At 47.5% G+C, this 25,422-nt stretch overlaps 1 protein-coding gene across 2 annotated transcripts in view; it reads right to left on the minus strand.

Moving 5' to 3' along the window:
• The window catches only part of LOC134983035 (V-set domain containing T-cell activation inhibitor 1-like), a 106,864-nt gene that overhangs the window by 48,253 nt on the left and 33,189 nt on the right, over positions 1-25,422 (minus strand). For both annotated transcript variants that reach the window (XM_063948733.1, XM_063948734.1), the window contains exons 2-3: positions 9,967-10,106; positions 2,973-3,018 (exon numbers count right to left, since the gene is read on the minus strand). In XM_063948733.1, the coding sequence (XP_063804803.1) occupies positions 2,973-3,018; positions 9,967-9,987 (67 nt within the window). In that variant the 5' untranslated portion in view covers positions 9,988-10,106. The remainder of the gene's footprint in view (positions 1-2,972; positions 3,019-9,966; positions 10,107-25,422) is intronic.

The following is a 25,422-nucleotide window of genomic DNA, read 5'->3' on the forward strand; positions in this document are numbered from 1 at the left end:
CATTATTGCGGCCTAGCCCTGGAGTCCTTAGTCCCAATATGAAATTGACTATGTACAATAGTCACCTATGGCTTGCTGTGCTTAGTGTAGGGGTAATATAAATGGCTGGATTATGCACTCACACTTCTACCATCTAGTGATGCTGCTGCAGGATGCTCCCCCGACTCCTCCCTTACACTGACAGCCACACAGAATGGAGCCCCTGCTGCTGCTCAGTCTCCGCCTCCTGCAGACACTCCCCCGACTCCTCCCTTACACTGACAGCCACACAGAATGGAGCCCCTTCTGCTGCTCAGTCTCCGCCTCCTGCAGACACTCCCCCGACTCCTCCCTTCCACTGACAGCCACACAGAATGGAGCCTCTGCTGCTGCTCAGTCTCCGCCTCCTGCAGACAATCCCCCGACTCCTCCCTTACACTGACACCCACACAGAATGGAGCCCCTTCTGCTGCTCAGTCTCCGCCTCCTGCAGACACTCCCCCGACTCCTCCCTTACACTTACAGCCACACAGAATGGAGCCTCTGCTGCTGGTCCTGGCTTCTTTGTTGTGGCTGTCAGAGTCTGTGCCGGTAATAGGTAGGAAGGAACCCTCTCTGTCTCCCTGTCATAGATGCGCCCTTCCAATACTGCTGGGTGAGGTGACTAGCGCTGATGCCGGGTTCTATGAACAGTGCTGAGTCTCAATGCTGCTGTCACCACCTTTACAGTAAGGAAGCCCTGTTCTGGCTACACACACTAAGCCCCCTCCGGCCGCCGCAATGTATACCGCTCAGCTCTAATGCGGGCGACGGCCGGAGCAGCAAAAAACTATGTCCTCTCACCAAGGGATATGCAGTCTCTCCCCCAGCTACACTCACAGCACCTCCCACCCCTCTCTAGTAGTCACATGACCCACTCTGAGGTGATGCCCCGCCCACTGGCAATCACCCCACTAGGTGATTGACAGTTAGGAGCACAAGGACATTAACCCTTTAGATACACTGTGAAACCATAAAATAAGCCTTCATTGTATTCACCACTACATTTACATCAATGTACATACAATTACATATATGTGAACTGTATTATTTACCTCAAAACATGCATACAGTATTACAACATCCATTAACTTTTATATGAATAATATATATGCTTATACTCCATTTTAGTCACCATATTATAACTACCTCAGTATAAGTGTTGTTTAAACCCTAAATCAGGGTTACACTATGCTGAGATTTGTTGCTAAATGCGCATGCGCATGGTACGCAGAGCGCATGCGCTAAGTTATTTAACACAAAACTTAGTCAATTTGCTGGTGTCCTTGCGACGCTTTTCAGTCGCTCTGCTGATCGGTGAGTGATTGACAGGAAAGGGGCGTTCCTGGGTGGTAACTGAGCGTTTTCCGGGAGTGTGCTAAAAAATACAGGTGTGTCAGGGAAAACCGCGGGAGTGTCTGGAGAAACGGGAGAGTGGCTGGCCGAACGCAGGGCGTGTATGTGACGTCAAACCAGGAACGAAACGGGCTGAACTGATCGCAATGTAGGAGTAAGTCTGGAGCTACTCAGAAACTGCTAAGAATTTTCTATTCGCAATTCTGCTAATCTTTCGTTCGCAATTCTGCTAAGCTAAGATACACTCCCAGAGGGCGGCGGCCTAGCGTGTGCAATGCTGCTAAAATCTGCTAGCGAGCGAACAACTCGGAATGACCACTATTGTGTGAACAACACTGCAACATATGTAACCCTCTACAAGTATTACTGGCAGAAACAGCTCAGTGGTCATTTAAGAATCATAAAGTAAAATTGTAATACCGCAGGTACCTAATTAATATATAGAATACAGACAGTGCATGCGCATTTTTAAATCACATTTATTCACAAAATTTATTTAATTTTCTACACTTTATTCTGTCTCTATCTATTTATTTTATTTAATATTTCACTTTACATGACTCCTATGAAATAGGGGGACATATAATACACTATGGCCCTCATTCCGAGTTGATCGGTCGCAAGGCGAATTTAGCAGAGTTACAAACGCTAAGCCGCCGCCTACTGGGAGTGTATCTTAGCTTCTTAAAATTGCGACCGATGTATTCGCAATATTGCGATTACAAACTACTTAGCAGTTTCAGAGTAGCTTCAGACTTACTCTGCCTGTGCGATCAGTTCAGTGCTTGTCGTTCCTGGTTTGACGTCACAAACACACCCAGCGTTCGGCCAGACACTCCTCCGTTTCTCCAGCCACTCCTGCGTTTTTTCCGGAAACGGTAGCGTTTTCATCCACACGCCCATAAAACGCCGTGTTTCCGCCCAGTAACACCCATTTCCTGTCAATCACATTACGATCGCCGGGGCGATGAAAAAGCCGTGAGTAAAAATACTATCTTCATTGTTAAATTACTTGGCGCAGTCGCAGTGCGAATATTGCGCATGCGTACTAAGCGGATTTTCATTGCGATGCGATGAAAAATACCGAGCGAACGACTCGGAATGAGGGCCTATATGTGATAACAAGAAAATGTATATATATCACATATGGGTGTTGGAACTTCTTTGTGATTTAGTAGAATATCAATAAAATATGTAAAAAAATTTATTTAAGAAAATAAAGAATGAATTTTCTTTTGGAAGGGAAAGAGTGCTGCTGGTATGAAGTTGATTCTCTTTCTTTCTTCTTGAAGTTTCTATATGTGTCAATGAGGTGTCTGCAGTGTGAGAACCCCGGGAGGAGGGTATATAATTATGGGAAGAGATAGACAACGTGCTGAGGTACAGGCTTTGGGACGGTCTATGGAGGAAGAAAGGAGTTGTGTTCCTCAGAACACTGAATCTTATCCCCACTCTAATGCGATGTATAGAAACGCTCTAATTAGTTTCTTTATAAACCTCATTGCAGGGCATATCTAAGCCCAGAGCATCAGGGCACAGCGCCGCCCTACTGTACAACAGGAATCATTATCTGCTTGGTAGAAGTTGGAGACACTTACCGTATAAATATCCAACTTGGAGACACGTGAAGAGAAGTGTCAACATCTGGAAGACAAATGTCACCATGATCAGATCATTCAGACGTAGTTTAGAAATAATCTTTTATTATGTCATTATTATCATTATTTTTCCGGACAATACCGAACATACAGCAATTACATTTATGACGTGAGGTGATGGTGGAAACCTAACAGTATCTTCTACAGCTTCAGGATCTTAGGGATAAGCAGATGTTAAGGTAGGAAAAAGAGCATCATGAACCGTGAGTCCAGGGATTGGACTGGGAAAAATGACCATCAGAGAGAGGTTCATGTTTTACTATGTCCAGGTGTATATCCTCAGTCTCTCACTCCATGGGTTAATGGTTCTCCCAAATCCATGGCTCTCCTGCTGTCAGCCATCAATGCCAACTGATCAATAAATGGTTTGGAGTCTACAGACCACAGAATCAGCCACAGCTGTAGGTGCTCATATGAGTCATTTTACTTCAGCACGATCAGTTATGCAGAAAAACAATATATGTATATACCTGAAGAAGGGGCATGAAACGCGTCAGGTACAGTCTACTAACATGGGAAGTCGCTTCTCAGTGAGGGTCATCAGGGGCTTTGCTACAGCACTAAAGTCTGTAGTAACCAGCAGATCCAAAGATGTACAGTGCGTGTCTTTGGGTTATGGGCTGCGGCCAGCCTCGGATTTCCTCTATCTTCAATGGATGCAGCCTAACTTTTCTTCCCAGGTACTTCACTGCTGACATCTGGCACTTGTCTGTCCACATTTCAGACCAAGCCACCAGATATCCCCTAACACCTGCCCTTCTTCTCAAATCATAATGATAATGGCAATTTCATCAACGTGAGCCCTAATCATTTCTAGAATTATATATATATATATATATATATATATATATATACTGTACATTTTGCATGCCGCACATCCCATTGATCAGTGTAATCCAGGAAAGTAGTTTTGATGCATCTGTGTCTTTATTCTGCAAATAAGATGCACATTTATAGCAAACAGAAGCAACAGTCAGCGAGGACACACCCATGTCACCCAGCCATGACAGTATGCTCATTACTGTACCATAACCTGTTCTGTTTGAGGACTAAATATGAAGATGACCATGGACTACACCATGGCTACATCACACCTAGTTCCAGCAGCTCCAGGACCACCCTGTATACTGTAGGTTATCCTTCACATCTAGTGAGGCCCAGTAGAGGTCAATGCAAAGTCACTTATACGCCCCAGTATCCAGGGCAGTCGAGAGGCGGGATGGGCCCAGGTACTTTTCAAGGGGCGTGGCCTAGTCACAGGAGGTGTGGTCATGTACCCTTAGAAAAATAATACTGAAAAAAACAGTATTATAAGCACCTCCATGGCCACACTGCAGCCCAGTACACAGCGGCGTGTGCTGGGCTGAGGAGTAGAGCTACAGCTGCTGCTGCTAGGTAAGGGGAAGGGGGCCTGGGCCCCTACTGGACCCTCACCTGGCCACACCATCAGACCTCGGCCTGGGTAATTTGTACCCTCTCCCCCCTCTCTCGGCACCACTGCCAGAATCCATATAGTGCATCACCAATAACTGGACCTGGCTTCTTACTGAGATGTTCCTCAGAGGACACGAGAATGATACAGGTAGGTGTGAGCAGGACAAGGACACAGGTAGGTGTGAGCAGGACAAGGACACAGGTAGGTGTGAGCAGGAGAATGACACAGGTAGGTGTGAGCAGGAGAATGACACAGGTAGGTGTGAGCAGGAGAATGACACAGGTAGGTGTGAGCGGGAGAGTGACACAGGTAGGTGTGAGCGGGAGAATGACACAGGTAGGTGTGAGCGGGAGAATGACACAGGTAGGTGTGAGCGGGAGAATGACACAGGTAGGTGTGAGCAGGAGAGTGATACAGGTAGGTGTGAGCAGGAGAATGACACAGGTAGGTGTGAGCGGGAGAATGACACAGGTAGGTGTGAGCGGGAGAATGACACAGGTAGGTGTGAGCGGGAGAATAACACAGGTAGGTGTGAGCGGGAGAATAACACAGGTAGGTGTGAGCGGGAGAGTAACACAGGTAGGTGTGAGCGGGAGAGTGACACAGGTAGGTGTGAGCAGGAGAGTGATACAGGTAGGTGTGAGCAGGAGAATGACACAGGTAGGTGTGAGCTGGAGAATGACACAGGTAGGTGTATGTTGGAGGGAGCAGGAAAATGATAGAGGTTAAGTGTGAGCTGGAGTGACCAGGAGAATGACACAGGTAGGTGTGAGCTGGAGGAAGCAAGAGAATGACACAGGTAGGTGTGAGCTGGAGAATGACACAGGTAGCAGGAGAATGATAGAGGTAGGTGTACGCTGGTGTGAGCAGGAGAATGATAGAGGTAGGTGTACGCTGGAGTGAGCAGGAGAATGATACAGGTAGGTGTACACTGGAGTAAGCAGGAGAATGATAGAGGTAGGTGTACACTGGAGGGAGCAGGAGAATGATACAGGTAGGTGTACACTGGATAGAGCAGGAGAATGATACAGGTAGGTGTACGCTGGAGTGAGCAGGAGAATGATACAGGTAGGTGTGAGCTGGAGAATGACACAGGTAGCAGGAGAATGATAGAGGTAGGTGTACGCTGGTGTGAGCAGGAGAATGATAGAGGTAGGTGTACGCTGGAGTGAGCAGGAGAATGATACAGGTAGGTGTACACTGGAGTAAGCAGGAGAATGATAGAGGTAGGTGTACACTGGAGGGAGCAGGAGAATGATACAGGTAGGTGTACACTGGATAGAGCAGGAGAATGATACAGGTAGGTGTACGCTGGAGTGAGCAGGAGAATGATACAGGTAGGTGTACGCTGGAGTGAGCTGGAGAATGATACAGGTAGGTGTACGCTGGAGTGAGCAGGAGAATGATACAGGTAGGTGTAGGCTGGAGTGAGCAGGAGAATGATAGAGGTAGGTGTACGCTGGAGTGAGCAGGAGAATGATACAGGTAGGTGTAGGCTGGAGTGAGCAGGAGAATGATAGAGGTAGGTGTACGCTGGAGTGAGCAGGAGAATGATAGAGGTAGGTGTACGCTGGAGGGAGCAGGAGAATGATAGAGGTAGGTGTATGCTGGAGGGAGCAGGAGAATGATAGAGGTAGGTGTATGCTGGAGTGAGCAGGAGAATGATACAGGTAGGTGTACGCTGGAGTGAGCAGGAGAATGATACAGGTAGGTGTAGGCTGGAGTGAGCAGGAGAATGATAGAGGTAGGTGTACGCTGGAGTGAGCAGGAGAATGATACAGGTAGGTGTACGCTGGAGTGAGCAGGAGAATGATAGAGGTAGGTGTACACTGGAGGGAGCATGAGAATGATAGAGGTAGGTGTACACTGGAGGGAGCAGGGGAATGATAGAGGTAGGTGTACGCTGGTGTGAGCAGGAGAATGATAGAGGTAGGTGTACGCTGGAGTGAGCAGGAGAATGATAGAGGTAGGTGTACACTGGAGTAAGCAGGAGAATGGTAGAGGTAGGTGTACACTGGAGGGAGCAGGAGAATGATACAGGTAGGTGTACACTGGAGTAAGCAGGAGAATGATACAGGTAGGTGTACACTGGAGGGAGCAGGAGAATGATAGAGGTAGGTGTACACTGGAGTGAGCAGGAGAATGATACAGGTAGGTGTACACTGGAGTAAGCAGGAGAATGATAGAGGTAGGTGTACACTGGAGGGAGCAGGAGAATGATAGAGGTAGGTGTACACTGGAGTGAGCAGGAGAATGATACAGGTAGGTGTGAGCTGGAGTGTGCAGGAGAATGATAGAGGTAGGTGTACACTGGAGGGAGCAGGAGAATGATAGAGGTAGGTGTACACTGGAGGGAGCAGGAGAATGATAGAGGTAGGTGTACACTGGAGGGAGCAGGAGAATGATAGAGGTAGGTGTACACTGGAGGGAGCAGGAGAATGATAGAGGTAGGTGTACACTGGAGGGAGCAGGAGAATGATAGAGGTAGGTGTACACTGGAGGGAGCAGGAGAATGATAGAGGTAGGTGTACACTGGAGGGAGCAGGAGAATGATAGAGGTAGGTGTACGCTGGTGTGAGCAGGAGAATGATAGAGGTAGGTGTACACTGGAGTGAGCAGGAGAATGATACAGGTAGGTGTACACTGGAGTAAGCAGGAGAATGATAGAGGTAGGTGTACACTGGAGGGAGCAGGAGAATGATAGAGGTAGGTGTACACTGGAGGGAGCAGGAGAATGATAGAGGTAGGTGTACGCTGGTGTGAGCAGGAGAATGATAGAGGTAGGTGTACACTGGAGGGAGCAGGAGAATGATAGAGGTAGGTGTACACTGGAGGGAGCAGGAGAATGATAGAGGTAGGTGTACACTGGAGGGAGCAGGAGAATGATAGAGGTAGGTGTACACTGGAGGGAGCAGGAGAATGATAGAGGTAGGTGTGAGCTGGAGTGTGCAGGAGAATGATAGAGGTAGGTGTACACTGGAGGGAGCAGGAGAATGATAGAGGTAGGTGTACACTGGAGGGAGCAGGAGAATGATAGAGGTAGGTGTACACTGGAGGGAGCAGGAGAATGATAGAGGTAGGTGTACACTGGAGGGAGCAGGAGAATGATAGAGGTAGGTGTACACTGGAGGGAGCAGGAGAATGATAGAGGTAGGTGTACACTGGAGGGAGCAGGAGAATGATAGAGGTAGGTGTACACTGGAGGGAGCAGGAGAATGATAGAGGTAGGTGTACACTGGAGGGAGCAGGAGAATGATACAGGTAGGTGTACACTGGAGGGAGCAGGAGAATGATACAGGTAGGTGTACACTGGAGGGAGCAGGAGAATGATACAGGTAGGTGTACACTGGAGTGAGCAGGAGAATGATAGAGGTAGGTGTACGCTGGAGTGAGCAGGAGAATGATACAGGTAGGTGTACGCTGGAGTGAGCAGGAGAATGATACAGGTAGGTGTAGGCTGGAGTGAGCAGGAGAATGATAGAGGTAGGTGTAGGCTGGAGTGAGCAGGAGAATGATAGAGGTAGGTGTACGCTGGAGTGAGCAGGAGAATGATACAGGTAGGTGTAGGCTGGAGTGAGCAGGAGAATGATAGAGGTAGGTGTACGCTGGAGTGAGCAGGAGAATGATAGAGGTAGGTGTACACTGGAGGGAGCAGGAGAATGATAGAGGTAGGTGTACGCTGGAGTGAGCAGGAGAATGATAGAGGTAGGTGTACGCTGGAGGGAGCATGAGAATGATACAGGTAGGTGTACACTGGAGGGAGCAGGAGAATGATAGAGGTAGGTGTACACTGGAGGGAGCAGGAGAATGATAGAGGTAGGTGTACACTGGAGGGAGCAGGAGAATGATACAGGTAGGTGTACACTGGAGGGAGCAGGAGAATGATAGAGGTAGGTGTACGCTGGAGGGAGCAGGAGAATGATAGAGGTAGGTGTACGCTGGAGGGAGCAGGAGAATGATAGAGGTAGGTGTACACTGGAGTGAGCAGGAGAATGATAGAGGTAGGTGTACTGTACACTGGAGTGAGCAGGAGAATGATAGAGGTAGGTGTACACTGGAGGGAGCAGGGGAATGATAGAGGTAGGTGTACGCTGGTGTGAGCAGGAGAATGATAGAGGTAGGTGTACGCTGGAGTGAGCAGGAGAATGATAGAGGTAGGTGTACACTGGAGTAAGCAGGAGAATGATAGAGGTAGGTGTACACTGGAAGGAGCAGGAGAATGATACAGGTAGGTGTACACTGGAGTAAGCAGGAGAATGATACAGGTAGGTGTACACTGGAGGGAGCAGGAGAATGATAGAGGTAGGTGTACACTGGAGTGAGCTGGAGAATGATACAGGTAGGTGTACACTGGAGTAAGCAGGAGAATGATAGAGGTAGGTGTACACTGGAGGGAGCAGGAGAATGATAGAGGTAGGTGTACACTGGAGTGAGCAGGAGAATGATACAGGTAGGTGTGAGCTGGAGTGTGCAGGAGAATGATAGAGGTAGGTGTACACTGGAGGGAGCATGAGAATGATACAGGTAGGTGTACACTGGAGGGAGCAGGAGAATGATAGAGGTAGGTGTACGCTGGAGGGAGCAGGAGAATGATAGAGGTAGGTGTACACTGGAGGGAGCAGGAGAATGATAGAGGTAGGTGTACGCTGGTGTGAGCAGGAGAATGATAGAGGTAGGTGTACGCTGGAGTGAGCAGGAGAATGATAGAGGTAGGTGTACACTGGAGGGAGCAGGAGAATGATAGAGGTAGGTGTACACTGGAGGGAGCAGGAGAATGATAGAGGTAGGTGTACACTGGAGGGAGCAGGAGAATGATAGAGGTAGGTGTACACTGGAGGGAGCAGGAGAATGATAGAGGTAGGTGTACACTGGAGGGAGCAGGAGAATGATAGAGGTAGGTGTACGCTGGTGTGAGCAGGAGAATGATACAGGTAGGTGTACACTGGAGTAAGCAGGAGAATGATAGAGGTAGGTGTACACTGGAGGGAGCAGGAGAATGATACAGGTAGGTGTACACTGGAGGGAGCAGGAGAATGATAGAGGTAGGTGTACACTGGAGGGAGCAGGAGAATGATAGAGGTAGGTGTACACTGGAGTAAGCAGGAGAATGATAGAGGTAGGTGTACACTGGAGGGAGCAGGAGAATGATAGAGGTAGGTGTACACTGGAGGGAGCAGGAGAATGATAGAGGTAGGTGTACACTGGAGGGAGCAGGAGAATGATAGAGGTAGGTGTACACTGGAGGGAGCAGGAGAATGATAGAGGTAGGTGTACACTGGAGGGAGCAGGAGAATGATAGAGGTAGGTGTACACTGGAGGGAGCAGGAGAATGATACAGGTAGGTGTACACTGGAGGGAGCAGGAGAATGATAGAGGTAGGTGTACGCTGGAGGAAGCAGGAGAATGATAGAGGTAGGTGTACGCTGGAGGGAGCAGGAGAATGATAGAGGTAGGTGTACACTGGAGGGAGCAGGGAATGTTCTAGTAACTAAATCTCACCATGAACTTTGTGGATCTCATCTTGTTCTACATTAGTCCTGGATGACGTGAGTGCCGGATAACGTGAGTCCCGGATAACGTGAGTCCCGGATAACGTGAGTCCTGGATAATATGAGTCCTGGATGACGTGAGTCCACTGTCTGCATAAAAACACAAATGATCATAAAAAAACTCCACATTACAGCGCACTAGCATAAAGTGGGCGTGATTTACAGGTGGGCGCTGCGGTGTCCGCACTAATGTCTGTTGCCGGAGTCGCGGGTGCGATAATATGTTAATGGTAGTTTCAGTCCTCTCCGTGTGTACTATCGTGCAATCCCTGAGACGCCCACATTTAGCGCCTGCGCACGGTGTAACAGCGCCGGTGGTCCTAGACATTATGCTATCAGCACTTGCACCAGTCCTATGCCAGGAGCAGTGTATTATGGGGGTGATTCCGAGTTGTTCGCTCGCTAGCTGCTTTTAGCAGCATTGCACACGCTAGGCCGCCGCCCTCTGGGAGTGTATCTAAGCTTTGCAGAATTGCGAATAGAAAATTCTTAGCAGTTTCTGAGTAGCTCCAGACTTACTCCTACACTGTGATCAGCTCAGCCCGTTTCATTCCTGGTTTGACGTCACAAACACGCCCTGCGTTCGGCCAGCCACACCCCCGTTTCTCCAGACACTCCCGCGTTTTATCCTGGCACGCCTGCGTTTTTCCGCACACTCCCAGAAAACGGTCAGTTTCCGCCCAGAAACACCCACTTCCTGTCAATCACACTCCGATCACTTCAACTATGAAAATTCTTCGTTTGGGCGTGAGTAAATCAACTAAGTTTTGTTCTAAAATACTTACCGCATGCGCACTGCGTACCATGCGCATGCGCATTTTTGCCTTAATCGCTCCGTTGCGGCAACGAGCGAACAACTCGTAATGACCCCTCATGGCCTCTGTGGAAAGGGCCATGGGGCCTAATTCTGAGTTGATCGCAGCAGCAAATTTGTTAGCAATTGGGCAAAACCATGTGCACTGCAGGGGTGGCAGATGTAACATGTGCAGAGAGAGTTAGATTTGGGTGGGGGGTGTTCAAATTGAAATCTAATTTGCAGTGTAAAAATAAAGCAGCCAGTATTTACCCTGCACAGAAACAATATAACCCACCCAAATCCAACTCTCTCTGCACATGTTACATCTGCCACCCCTGCAATGCACATGGTTTTGCCCAATTGCTAACAAATTTGCTGCTGCGATCAACTCAGAATTAGGCCCTATGTGTCTGAGAACGCAGCCGCTGTCACCGAGACCCCTGCAGCACTCCCACAACACGCCCGAAAGGTGGATCATTTGGCGTTCACTTCAGGTCACCGCCCATTCACCACCCAGTCACCGCCCAGGAACGCCCAGTTCTTTGCCTCTCATATTCTGATACCATCTCTCCTGTCTGCACATGCTTATCACTAACCAGGTGCACATCTGCGTTGCGTGTGGCGTGTTGCGCCTCAGCGCAGATGTTACCTCACTGTACAGTATATTACTGACTAGAATTATTAATGATATTATTATTACTGTTTTTTAGGCACCTCCAGGATTAGTTGAACCATGTTTTCTATATTGTGGAGCAGTGTGCTACAGAGGAGCCAGGCGGGTGTGATCTCAGCACAGTGACGGATTAGGGCTGCAGCCGGTTGGCGTCTCAGTAGGAAGACCATAAGCCGCAGCAGTAATATAAAGATACGTCCACTTCTAGGGGCAGAGGTGCGGGTGCAGCGCAGTCCAGAATTCAAACAGGGGAGCCGCACCAACTGCCAGTGAGTCCCGGACGGCGATGTTTGGCAGCGTTTGGGGTGGCAGTGGGTGTGGCGCCACTATATGAATTTTGGACTGTTCTGCACCCCCACATCTGCTGACACCACTGTCCACTTATGAATAAGGCCCAATATATATATATGGAAGCGCATTAGCCTCCATAATTGGGCTTGGGTGCAATATGACAACATTCATGTTGATATCCCTGGTTGCCTCCTCCGGCTGCAGCTGGTCCTGTGGCGTCTTCTGGTCCCGATGGTGTCTGTCACTTCTGAATCAGATCCTAACCCTAACCCTACCAGCATTCTGGTATTTGTGCTATAACCCTAACACTCCTAATGCCTAACCCTAAGATGCCCCCACAGCCTAACCCTAACCTCCCCCCATAGCCTAACCATAACCTCCCCCCCACAGCCTAACCCTAACCCTCCCCTCCCACAGCCTAACCCTAACCTCCCCCCCACAGCCTAACCCTAACCCTCCCCTCCCGCAGCCTAACCCTAACCCTCCCCCCACAGCCTAACCCTAACCCTCACCTCCCGCAGCCTAACCCTAACCCTCCCCTCCCACAGCCTAACCCTAACCTCCCCCCCACAGCCTAACCCTAACCCTCCCCTCCCACAGCCTAACCCTAACCTCCCCCCACAGCCTAACCCTAACCCTCCCCTCCCGCAGCCTAACCCTCCCCCCCACAGCCTAACCCTAACCCTCACCTCCCGCAGCCTAACCCTAACCTCCCCCCCACAGCCTAACCCTAACCCTCACCTCCCGCAGCCTCACCCTAACCTCCCCCCACAGCCTAACCCTAACACTCCCCTCCCGAAGCCTCACCCTAACCTCCCCTCCCGCAGCCTAACCCTAGCCCTCCCCTCCTGCAGCCTAACCCTAACCCTCCCCTTCCACAGCATCACCCTAACCTCCCCCTGCAGCCTCACCCTAACCCTCCCGTCCTGCAGCCTACCTCTAACCCTCCCCTCCTGCAGCCTACCCCTAACCCTCCCCTCCTGCAGCCTCACCCTAACCCTCCCGTCCTGCAGCCTAACCCTAACCTCCCCTCCCGCAACCTAACCCTAGCCCTCCCCTCCTGCAGCCTAACCCTAACCCTCCCCTTCCGCAGCCTACCCCTAACCCTCCCCTCCTGCAGCCTCACCCTAACCCTCCCGTCCTGCAGCCTACCCCTAACCCTCCCCTCCCGCAACCGCACCCTAACCCTCCCCTCCCGCAGCCTAACCCTATCCCTCCCCTCCCGCAGCCTAACCCAAAGTTCCTCAGCAGCATAACCCTGATGTGTTTAGTTGGGTTCGGAAACACAAAAGTCAGGTGGATTCTGGAGAACTGAACCGCACTATTATACTTACCTAAAGAATACAGCAGCACATGTAACAATGTAGCGGGCTGTGCTTTGCCCACCTCTGACATATATGTACAGGATATATATATATAAACGAAAAATAAAGAACCCTTTTTTGCGCTAATGAATGTTATAGCTCGTACCACTAAGAAATGCCTCCTGTCAGACAAGGCACGAAATTAGGAATAGGAAAAAAGAATTCTCATGGGAGCTGAACCACCTCAGATGTCACATATAGATGTATTTATTCTTAAAATTTGACAGTAAATACTGCAATATTACATAAAAACATCAATAAAACAAATAGATAATCTTGTACAATAAGTGAACAATATAGATTGGTAATCATCTGGCGATTTTTGTTTGATGATATCTACACTTGAATCGAATATCAATTCTTCCACCAGAGAGTTCAGATGTATACTCAAATTCACAAACACGTGAAAACCCAACGCGTTTCGTCCATATAGGACTTCTTCAGGGGTTGTGATATTACAATATTCGTGTTTATCACATATAGTTCACCAATAAATAAAAAGAGTAAAATTGCTGTGACAATGACCTTTTAAGTATAATGATAACAACTCCAACTTTGAATGAGAGCAATAAGATAGGCTCAAAATTGGTCAATTTAAATCCCTAGTAATACCTCAGGATTCCCTTCACAGCTATGTCACCTGTATATATATATATATATATATATATATATATATCCTGTACATATATGTCAGAGGTATATATATATATATATATATATATATATACACACACACACACACACACACAATAAATATATATATATATATATATATATATATATATATATATATATATATTGAAAAGCAATGAAGCAATCAGCGGCACTCAGGGTCTTGTTCAAAAAAATAACTGTGTTAAAAAATTCACAGCATAAAGCCCAACGTTTCGGGACTAGCACGTCCCTTTGTCAAGGAGGGTAACAGTTACTCATCTTGACAAAGGGACGTGCTAGTCCCGAAACGTTGGGCTTTATGCTGTGAATTTTTTAATACAGTTGTTTTTTTGAACAAGACCCTGAGTGCCGCTGAATGCTTCATTGCTTTTCAACATATCCAGATAGGCCGCACTCTCATTTTCAAGATAGACAATAGCTGGGGTGTCCTCTCAATACCCGCGGTATTTGAATAATAGAGAAAATCATAGAGGGGGCACTGTCCTGGCTTCATACATATTTAAAATTGCGTTTATTTCAATATACTCAACAGTGTCCGCAGGAGTCTTGTGACATCTCAAGTGCTATAGGCTCCAGAGAGGTCCTTCATCAGGAGACACTAGACAACAGCATCAAACACATAACACGGCTCCAAACTCACAGCCGTCCAACAGCAAGTGTGGCCCTGCCTAACTGGCTCTATATATACCCAAATAGCAATTAAAAATGGCGCCAAGGTATGATCTCTGACATCATCAAAATAAGACCACGGGGATCAGCATAACGACCTAAACACATACGTGAAAAAGTACCAGCCAATCAGATCCCACCTGCCACGTAACAGGCTGTGTTTGAAAAATGTCAGTTAGGAGCTGATTGGCTGGTACTTTTTCACGCTCCATTTTATCACTTTACAAGCGATGATACATCTGGCCCACAGTGTGCTTACCAAGTCAATGATCAGAGAACCACAATACATAGTCATATAGCAAGACTGCAGCACATGACATCGTCAGGGATTGATTAATTTATGTATAATAGCAACCAACCGACTGCACAGCACGATCGCAGTGGGCCGCGTCATTCAGTATACTATGCTTCTGGTGTATGGAACGCAAACATCACACGACCGGAAGCATCTAGTGCGCCCGTGAAATGCATATCAGAGAGCGTACCGCAGATGGATAATAACACTATAAGACTTACTTCAAAATTACAAGGTCATTATATACAGCAAAGACTATACAAAAGATAACATATAACATTACCATATCAAAATCCAGGATCTGGTCTCTAGGGCGACTGTGTCTAGGTCGACAATGTTTAGGTCGACCACTGTTGGTCGACAGTAACTAGGTCGACAGGTTTTCAAGGTCGACAGAGTGTCTAGGTCGACATGTTCTAGGTCGACAGGTCAAAAGGTCGACATGAGTTTTTCACTTTTTTTTTTCTTTTTTTAACTTTTTCATACTTTACAATCCATATGGACTACAATTGGGAACGGTATCCTGGGCCGAGCGTTGCGGTAGCAGAGAGAGGCACCTTGCCGAAGCATGGCGAGCGAAACGAGGGGCCACGGTGCACTAATTGGGGTTCCCGGTCACTGTACGGAGAAAACAACACCAAAAAAACATATAAAACTCATGTCAACATTTTGACCTCTCGACTTAGAACATGTCGACCTAGACACCATGCCGACCTTGCAAACCTATCGACCTAGTTACTGTCTACCAATAGTGGTCGACCTAAACATTGTCGACCTACACACAGTCGACCCTATGATCCACACCCTCAAAATCCAGCGATGTCGGATGCTGCAGACCCACAGTGCAACAGAGTAGGGTATTAGAGCCAGTATGCACAATAAAAACAGATCCCCAAGGTTAGTAATACAAAATGCTGATAATAATGACAACTTGGGGCAGACCACTAAGTGCAATATCCAATATTAATATCTTCATATAATCCTATGATGCTATATTCAGGTACAATTACACTGATAGATCACCCTCACACTATTACTTATACTACCAGTCTGCCGCATGGTGACAAGTAAAGCGGCCACAAGATAAACACATAATATGCACCATACTATTGTTACAGTGCAAAGACATATACATCCTACACAACACATAGAAAACAAATCAAAAAGAGTGTATTGGTCACAAAAAGACAAAAAAAAAAAAGGAAAAAATTAGAGAAATATATGTAAGCAGAAGTCTAATTCTCTGGTTACTCCACAAGCGTAAACAATGACTCCACATAAGTCCTCTACCGTAGGAAGACATTAAGGGGGTTCGATTCATTAAGGCCATTGGGGGCCACTGAGCCCAGCTTGAAAATCCACCTAGCTTCCAATTTCTTTAGGATAAGAACCCAATCGTCACACCTTTTTTGGGGGGTGGCACCCAGTCGATAATTCTGCATTTCAAGGCCGACACTTAGTGACCCACATCCAAGAAGTGTTGGGCAACAGGCTTGTCCGTTCTACCTATTTGTAGTGCTTGGGGAATCGAGCTCTGGTGGTTTACCATTCGCTCTCGGAAGGTGCAAGTGGTCATACCTACATAGGGTAGGCCACAAGGGCACAGCAACATGTATATTACATAGTCCAGCTTGCAGTGTAGCCGATATCTGATATTGATCAGTTTTCCTTTCATAGGATGAGGAAATTTGTCTCCTATAAGCATCGAACGACATGTCCCACAGCACAAGCATTTCACACAACCCTTCCTTTGTGGGTTCAACCAGGAATTATCCTTAGTCGTGACTTGTCGTGCCGGGTGCATCAGCAATTGTTTTAGGTTTCGCCCAAGTCTGAAAGCCATCATAGGTGGATGATGAAAAGTATCCGTGACCTTTGGTTCGGACTGTACTAACGGCCAGTGCCTCAAAGATTTTCTAATGTGCTGTGCTTTCGCATCACAAAGATCATCCGTTTCTCTTTGGATGGTTTTCGCTCTAGAAGCCTGAAACGTGCCTTGCTCAGGCAAGCCTCAATGATGCTCTTTTTGTACTCCTTCTCTAGAATCGAGTAGTCATTTCCCGAATGTGGTGCTCATTCGTGTCTGGATCTGTATGGTTTCTCATGACACAAAATTGCGAAATAGGTAAACTGTTCTTAAGAGATGGCGGGTGGTTACTTTTTGCATGTAATATCATATTACGGTCCGTGTCTTTTCTGAACAAGGTAGTACCAAGTTTATTGCCATCACGGAATATTGTAAGATCCAAGAAATTAATGGATGTCAAACTAGAGTGTCCCGTGAAGCGCACAGTAGAATCTAGACCGTTCAACCATTCTAACATACAACAAAACTCTGATTCGGTGATATCCCACAGCAAAAAAAATATAATCTATAAAACGTTTACAGTAGATAATCTTTTTGCCAAAGACAGGCATGACAGTGGTCTCATATTCGTGCATGAAAATGCCGGCATAGGCTGGGGCCACGTTTGAGCCGATAGCTGTGCCCGAGCATTGCATGTAGAATTCTCCATGATACATAAAATGATTGTTAAATCAGCAATAGTTCCTAGAACTCAAGGATACATTCAATCGGTATACTGGAAATACCAGTGGTTACCAGTAGTCTTCTTACCACTTCTATACCTAACTCATGAGGAATGATGGTATAGAGCGAGAAGACATCAAGTGTTGCAAGCAACACCCCATCTTTAATGTCCCACAAGGCTAGGGTTTTAGACAGGAACTCACCAGTGTCCCTGAGATAGCTTGGTATGTATGGTATCAATTCCTGGAGAAAACTGTCCACAAACATAGCCAAAGGCTATAATAAAGAACCCCATGCAGATATAATGGGTCTGCCAGGGGGATTAGACAATGATTTATGCACCTTGGGGAGGGTTTCCATAACACCTCAGCAGTGCCACAGGCTGATAGAATCCATACCACGTCGCATTGAGCCAGTAAATTCATGTAAAAGGGGCCCATACCAAGTACTGAGTACATATGTATGATTGTACTTTTCAGAGGGCCAACATTTCTGTATTTAAAAACCTTTTTTTTTTTTTTTTTTAATGTAATATTCTAATGTTCTGAGATTTTGGATTTTTTTTTTTTTTTTTTTTTTTAAGATGTAAGCCACAATCGTCAAAATTATAACAAATAAAGGCTTGGAATATCTCACTTTGCATGTAATGAGTCTATATAATATATTACTTTCATCTTTTAACTTTAATTACTGAAATAAATGAACTTTTGCACGATATTCTAATTTTCTGAGTTTCACCTGTATCACTCACTATATATATATATATATATATATATATATATAGATTATATATATAACTATAAATAGATACATAAATAGCTTGATAGATAGATGTCATGAAATATTTCACACACAACATTGGAACCTGCAATACACACTGTCCCCATGTGTCCACACTTTTATGACTGATACAAGCTATACTGTCACGGCTGAGTTTGGTTGTGCACCCGGACTAGTACTGGACACTGGGTTCGGTCTTGAGAGCTGTGGACAGAACTGGGCTGGCTTAAGAATTGATCTGTTCATCCAGGTGGGGCAGTCAGTCAGTATGAACTATGATGAAAGGTGACCGGCTATGGGTACTGGAACATTGGTGGAGGGAGCCACCAGTGCAATGAGTAGCTGGGTTGTCACCTATGGAGAGTCACGTGAGGACTGGTGAGTCAACGGAATGCTGGAAGGACCAGCAACGCAGGAGATGCTCAGGTCACTGTCTGGCACCAGTGAGGTAGCTGTGAGGAAGCTGAAGTCTATGGGAGTGACTGTAGACAAAGCTGAGAGCATCAGCAGTTTCTGTCGATGAAGACTGAGGATATTAGCGATGACTGTAGAGGAAGCTGAGGACATCAAAAATACTTGAAGACGAAGCTGAGGACATCAGCAATGACTGTGAAGGAAGCTGAGGACATCAGCAATACTTGAAGACGAAGCTGAGGACATCAGCAATGACTGTGAAGGAAGCTGAGGACATCAGCAATACTTGAAGATGAAGCTGAGGACATCAGCAATGACTGTGAAGGAAGCTGAGGACGTCAGCAATACTTGGGGACGAAGCTGAGGACATCAGCAATACTTGAGGATGAAGCGAAGTACATCAGCAATACTTGAAGATGAAGCTGAGGACATCAGCAATGACTGTGAAGGAAGCTGAGGACATCAGCAATACTTGAAGATGAAGCTGAGGACATCAGCAATGACTGTGAAGGAAGCTGAGGACGTCAGCAATAATTTGGGGACGAAGCTGAGAACATCAGCAATACTTGAGGATGAAGCGGAGTACATCAGCAATACTTGAAGACAAAGCTGAGGACATCAGCAATGACAGTGAAGGAAGCTGAGGACATCAGCAATACTTGAGGATGAAGTGAAGGACATCAGCAATACTTGAAGACGAAGCTGAGGACATCAGCAATGACGGTGAAGGAAGCTGAGGACATCAGCAATACTTGAGGATGAAGCTGAGGACATCAGCAATGACGGTGAAGGAAGCTGAGGACATCAGCAATACTTGAGGATGAAGCTGAGGACATCAGCAATGACGGTGAAGGAAGCTGAGGACATCAGCAATACTTGAGGATGAAGCTGAGGACATCAGCAATACTTGAAGACGACGCTGAGGACATCAGCAATACTTGAAGACAAAGCTGAGGACATCAGCAATGACGGTGAAGGTAGCTGAGGACATCAGCAATGTCAGAATTCGTTTGGATCTCCCAGTGTGAAAACATATTAGCAGGGACTGAGGTTCACGGAATAATAACTAGTTTATTAAAGCAACGTACAACTGTAAACAATAAATATAAAGCAGGAATAACTAGAGAACACAAAGGGAAAACTGAGGGGACATGGGATGCCAGGAAACTGAGTACATGAGAATGATGTAGACTGTGGTAGAGTATGCACGTACCAGGGTTGCAGGATTGCACTGTAGCTGGACTGCACTTTAACTGGAACACAGGATGGCACTGATGATTTGTAAACTTGTGAACGGTGACTAAAGGTGCTGATGAGTTAAGGAACTTGTGAATGATGATTGAAGACACTGGTGATTTGCAGACTTGTAAATGGTGACTGAAGATGCTGATGAGTTAAGGAACTTGTGAATGATGATTGAAAACACAGATGATTTGCAAAGTTGTAAGCGATGACTGAAAACGCTGATGATTCAAGGAACTTGAGAATAATGGTTAAAGACACTGGTGGTTTACAGAGTAGTAAATGGTGACTGGAGACGCTGATGATTCCAGGAACTTGAGAATGATAATTAAAGACACTGGTGGTTTGCAGAGTAGTACACGGTGACTGGAGACACTGATGATTCTAGGAACTTGAAAATGATAATTAAAGACACTGGTGGTTTGCAGAGTAGTACACGGTGACTGGAGACACTGATGATTCTAGGAACTTGAAAATAATACTTAAAGACTCTGATGCAGATACTGACTCCCAGCACGCTGATGACCGAGACACATTAAAGTCCAGAAGCTGCTTGAGAATGCTGGAAGCTGTGCAGCAGTTAATGCAGGAAGCACCGGAGACACTGGGGTAGACTGCGGAGAAACTTGCCGGGAACAAGAGCACTGGCAGTTCTTTGGTCTATTTAGCAGCAGAGATCAGCATGACCAGGACCAGGAGCTGTAACAATCTTGACTCGATGAACTGGTACCAGGGAGCCTGTGTGGCTGGCCTAAGTAGTGAGTACAGGTGCTGCTCACAGCTGTGGTAGCAGCTACTAATCAAGATGCAGATACAGAGCAGAACTCTGAACACCAGAGCAGAGAGCGCCACCCAGAGGCGTCACCAGGTGTGGTGACACCCGGTGTGCACCCCTGATGTACAGCCGCGATCGCGGCAAAAAAGGGGCGTGGCCTTACAGCTATGGGGCGTGGCTTCGCGGGATACTGGTATCGTCACTCTGGGGGCGTGCCCAGCATCTCCGGAGATGCTGGGCTTCCCCCAGAGACGGTCTCAGTGTGCTGTCGGCTCCTCTGCTATGACAGGAGCCGGGTGCTGTAGCGGAATTTCACACTGCAGCACCTGGCTCCTGTCACTACGGAGGAGCTGACATTTGGTGTCACCCCCTCCAGGTGTCACACCCGGGTGCGGGCCGCACCCCCCGCACCCGCCTTGTGACGCCACTGGCGCCACCCCAGGCATGGTGGAGAAACTACATGGGATTGTGACAAGCAATACTTGAGGATGAAGCGGAGTACATCAGCAATACTTGAAGATATAGTGGCAGGGCTGGTTCTAGACCTTGCGGAGCCCAGGGCGAAAGTTTTCTTTGGAATGCCTTCCCCCCAGACAGGTAATACAGGATTAGTGCGCGCCGTAGGCGTGTGGCAACAAATAGGGGCGTGACTACATGGAGAAGGGGCGTGGTCACAGTTATGCCCCTGAAGCTGTACACTCAGTAGTTGTGCCCCCTGTACTGTGTCCCCTGTAGCTGTGCCCCCAGTACTGTGCCCCCTGTAGTTGTGCCCCCTGTAGTTGTGCCCTCAGTACTGTGCCCCCTGTAGTTGTGCCCTCAGTAGTTGTACCCCCAGTACTGTGCCCTCAGTAGCTGTGCCCTCAGTAGTTGTACCCCCAGTACTGTGCCCTCAGTAGCTGTGCCCTCAGTAGTTGTGCCCCCTGTAGCTGTGCCCTCAGTAGTTGTGCCTCCAGTACTGTGCCCCCTGTAGCTGTGCCCTCCGTAGTTGTGCCCCCAGTAGCTGTGCCCTCAGTAGTTGTGCCCCCTGTAGTTGTGCCCTCAGTAGTTGTGGCCCCTGTAGATGTGCCCTCAGTAGTTGTGCCTCCAGTACTGTGCCCTCTGTAGCTGTGCCCTCTGTAGCTGTGCCCTCAGTAGTTGTGCCCCCTGTAGCTGTGCCCTCAGTAGTTGTGCCCCCTATAGTTGTGCCCTCAGTAGTTGTGCCCCCTGTAGCTGTGCCCTCAGTAGTTGTGCCCCCTGTAGCTGTGCCCTCAGTAGTTGTGCCCCCTGTAGCTGTGCCCTCAGTAGTTGTGCCTCCAGTACTGTGCCCTCTGTAGCTGTGCCCTCAGTAGTTGTGCCTCCAGTACTGTGCCCTCTGTAGCTGTGCCCTCAGTAGTTTTGCCCCCAGTACTGTGCCCCCTGTAGCTGTGCCCCTTGTAGCTGTGCCCCCTGTAGCTGTGCCCTCAGTAGTTGTGCCCCCTGTAGTTGTGACCTCAGTAGTTGTGCCCCCTGTAGCTGTGCCCTCAGTAGTTGTGCCTCCAGTACTGTGCCCCCTGTAGCTGTGCCCTCAGTAGTTGTGCCCCCTGTAGCTGTGCCCTCAGTAGTTGTGCCTCCAGTACTGTGCCCCCTGTAGCTGTGCCCTCAGAAGTTGTGCCCCCAGTAGCTGTGCCGTTTGCAAAAAAAAAATACTCGCCAACCCTGCTCCTGATTCCCGACTGCTGCTGCCCTCCGCTCCTCGGATCTGTGGGTCATGACGTCTATCCCAAAGCACCGCATAGACACTAGAGGTCAATTATGACCTCTAGCATCTATGGCCGCTCCCACAATGCCGTGCGGTGCGTGATGACGTCATTGCGCACGGCACCGGCACCAGTAGCTGATCTTGCCACAGCGGTGGCACCCTCGTGGCAAGATCCGCTACTGCACTGAGTCTATTACCAGCAGGAGATTCTGGAGATCACTCCAGGCTGAGAGACACCAGAGCACTGACAGCTTGCTAGTGCTGAGAGCTGGAACTTATACCCGGTGCTTGCAGCTGATTGGATGAGCGGCTCATATGACGCAGAAGAGACTCTGGGTTTGCTCCTGAGAGAGCACCTGACTGGAGACTGTCATGGCGCTGCCCATGGAGTTGAGCGGCGGGAACTCCAGCGTGCTGCAGCCTGGATCAGCTGATACGGTCGCCTGAAAAAGGACGCTGGAACACAGTCATGGACGCCGTGGCGAGCGACAAGACACAGTGGGGAAACATGTGAATGAAGGATTGCGCCCAGGCTTGCTGCAGAGGTGAGCTAAAGCGCGGCGTGGGAGCGCAGATAACCTCCATTTTGTCACATATACACAAATGTTCTTTCCGCTAGGAGAGCAAGTAGAATGTTTATTGTATGGAAGGTTGTGGATTGTCCAATCTGGGAGGTTTAGGAGTGACACCAGTATAGGCTGCTAATTTGTTTCACATTTATGGAATCTTACACACATAGGGAGACCATAGCAGTGGTGCGCGGCTGGAGGTCACAGCCAGGTGACACACACGTACACGCTGAATTTCAATAAAGAAAAAAATGGCTGCTGGTGTGCTCTGGCCAGGGTCCCCTGGCCTGCCCGGGCCTAGGTAATATGTACCCTCCCCCCCCCCCCCCCGCCCTCTTGGGCGCCACTGTCAGTGATGTGCGGTGGGGTGAGGCAGAGCCTTTCCTGTTATACTAAGGTATATATAGAGTTTTGACTTTATAAAGTACATGAAAGATACAAAGAATATAATAGAAATATCTTCTTTGTATTATTCTAATAATTTTTATAGTCAAAACTCTGGAGCAAAAAAGTCTATGACAGGTGACGCAGTGCCCCCCCCCCCCCCCCCCCACCTATCAGTTCCACACATCTCTGATGAAAACTCACCAAATTTCCAGCAGTATATACTCCTACATTTGTGTATAATGCCCACATGTATATACTGTGCACCTGTGTATAATGCCCACATGTATATAATGCTGCACCTGTTTATAATGCACACATGTATATACCGCTGCACCTTTATATAATGCCCACATGTATATACCGCTGCACCTGTGTATAATGCCCACATGTATATATCGCTGCACCAGGGTCTAATGCCCACATGTATATACCGCTGCACCTGTGTATAATGCCCAAATGTATATACCGCTACACCTGTGTATAATGCCCACATGTATATACTGCTGCACCTGTGTATAATGCCCACATGTATATACTGCTGCGCCTGTGTATAATGCCCAAATGTATATACCGCTGCACCTGTGTATAATGCCCAAATGTATATACCGCTGCACCTGTGTATAATGCCTACATGTATATACCGCTGCACCTGTGTATAATGCCCACATGTATATACCGCTGCACCTGTGTATAATGCCCACATGTATATACCGCTGCACCTGTGTATAATGTGATAAAACTAAATATTTATCGTATGTAAAACACTTTAAGAGGTCTAAGAACACTGTACGCTATCTACGTAAGAAGTACCGTAAGGGTACGCAAGTTGTGTAGCGATCGCTCAACCGTAGTCGAGACGCTCAAGCGTCACGTTCGCTTACGGCCCAGTGATCACAGGCAGGCACGCTATTGGCTGCCGACTAACGTAATGATTCGCTATAGCGTAGCGTACGCTCGGGACCACGAGGAGATCACCAGCGGTGCAGACGCTTACAACGTTAAAACCTTTATATCTATACCTTTAACAATGAGATACACAGTATACCTTAGTGTAGAGACAGAGTGTAAGTGCAACCTGGTGTAACCTGATTAACTACAAAGCTGCTTGAGCGTCACCGACGCTCAGAGAATACTTAACCCTATAAAGAATACACAGATACCTGGGCTTAGGGTCCAAAACCTATTATATGTATTATAACTATTATACTTGCAAAAGGAATCACAGTACAAATGATACACTACAATATAACATAGACTAACTAACCAGATAACTACACGGGAAATACAATACAATACAATTAAAGGAAAATACGAGAGAAAGAGTAGGGAGAGAGAGAGAGAGAGAGAGAGAGAGAGATGGCTCACAGTAAGACAATATGATTACGGAGAAAACTTACGCACAAGGGGAACGATCGCATGCGCCTCGATATCCAGCTCCCGATTATCAGCAATGAGAACCGTTGATGAGAGTGAATCTGGATATGGTCGGCCTGCCTATTTATGCCCCACACACAATACAATTCAATGGTCCCTACAATCTCATTGTCCATTGGACACAGGAATTCGGCTTCGCATTATAACAAAAGGTCATAGGTTGATTCATACAGGTGGGCTGTGACTGTTTCCAACTGTTCAGGTGGGTGGGATACTGGGTTTCCCGCCGCATGACTAAGTAAGAACAAATAATAGTAAATGGACATAAACTTCTTATGTCCATAACCATTCGCACGAGCGATTAATCCGCTCCAAACCAACACCGGAATATTGCTATTTAAATACTCTTCCGATGGGTACCAAACACTACTGTATGACCCCTGTTAGACCCTTCGTACAATACAAAGAGGGATCTCTCTGTTCAGGAACATGCTATGTTAACCAAACTTTCAGAATCTATCAAAGGGACCATGATCTATAAAATACCTTATTAGTGAAAATATGTAACGATTGAGTCGCACGCTACGACTACACAAACTTTACCGTAAATACGCATACCGAGCACCAGCGGGTGCACGCAACAGCGGGTATGCGCACTCACGGGAGAGCGCACGCATGCGCAGCGCGGACCTGAATGAGGTGCAAATATGGCAGTGTGCATAGAGATATTTTTCTGACTTTGACAGTCCACCCTTTGGCAGTCAATAATAACTGCCACCTTCTAAAACATTTCAAAAGGAGAAAAATATATGTCAGGGGTTAATTCATTTCCATGGTTGGGTAAGGGAGGAGAGA

The sequence above is a fragment of the Pseudophryne corroboree genome, assembly GCF_028390025.1.
Source record: "Pseudophryne corroboree isolate aPseCor3 chromosome 2 unlocalized genomic scaffold, aPseCor3.hap2 SUPER_2_unloc_1, whole genome shotgun sequence".
Taxonomy (NCBI): domain Eukaryota; kingdom Metazoa; phylum Chordata; class Amphibia; order Anura; family Myobatrachidae; genus Pseudophryne; species Pseudophryne corroboree.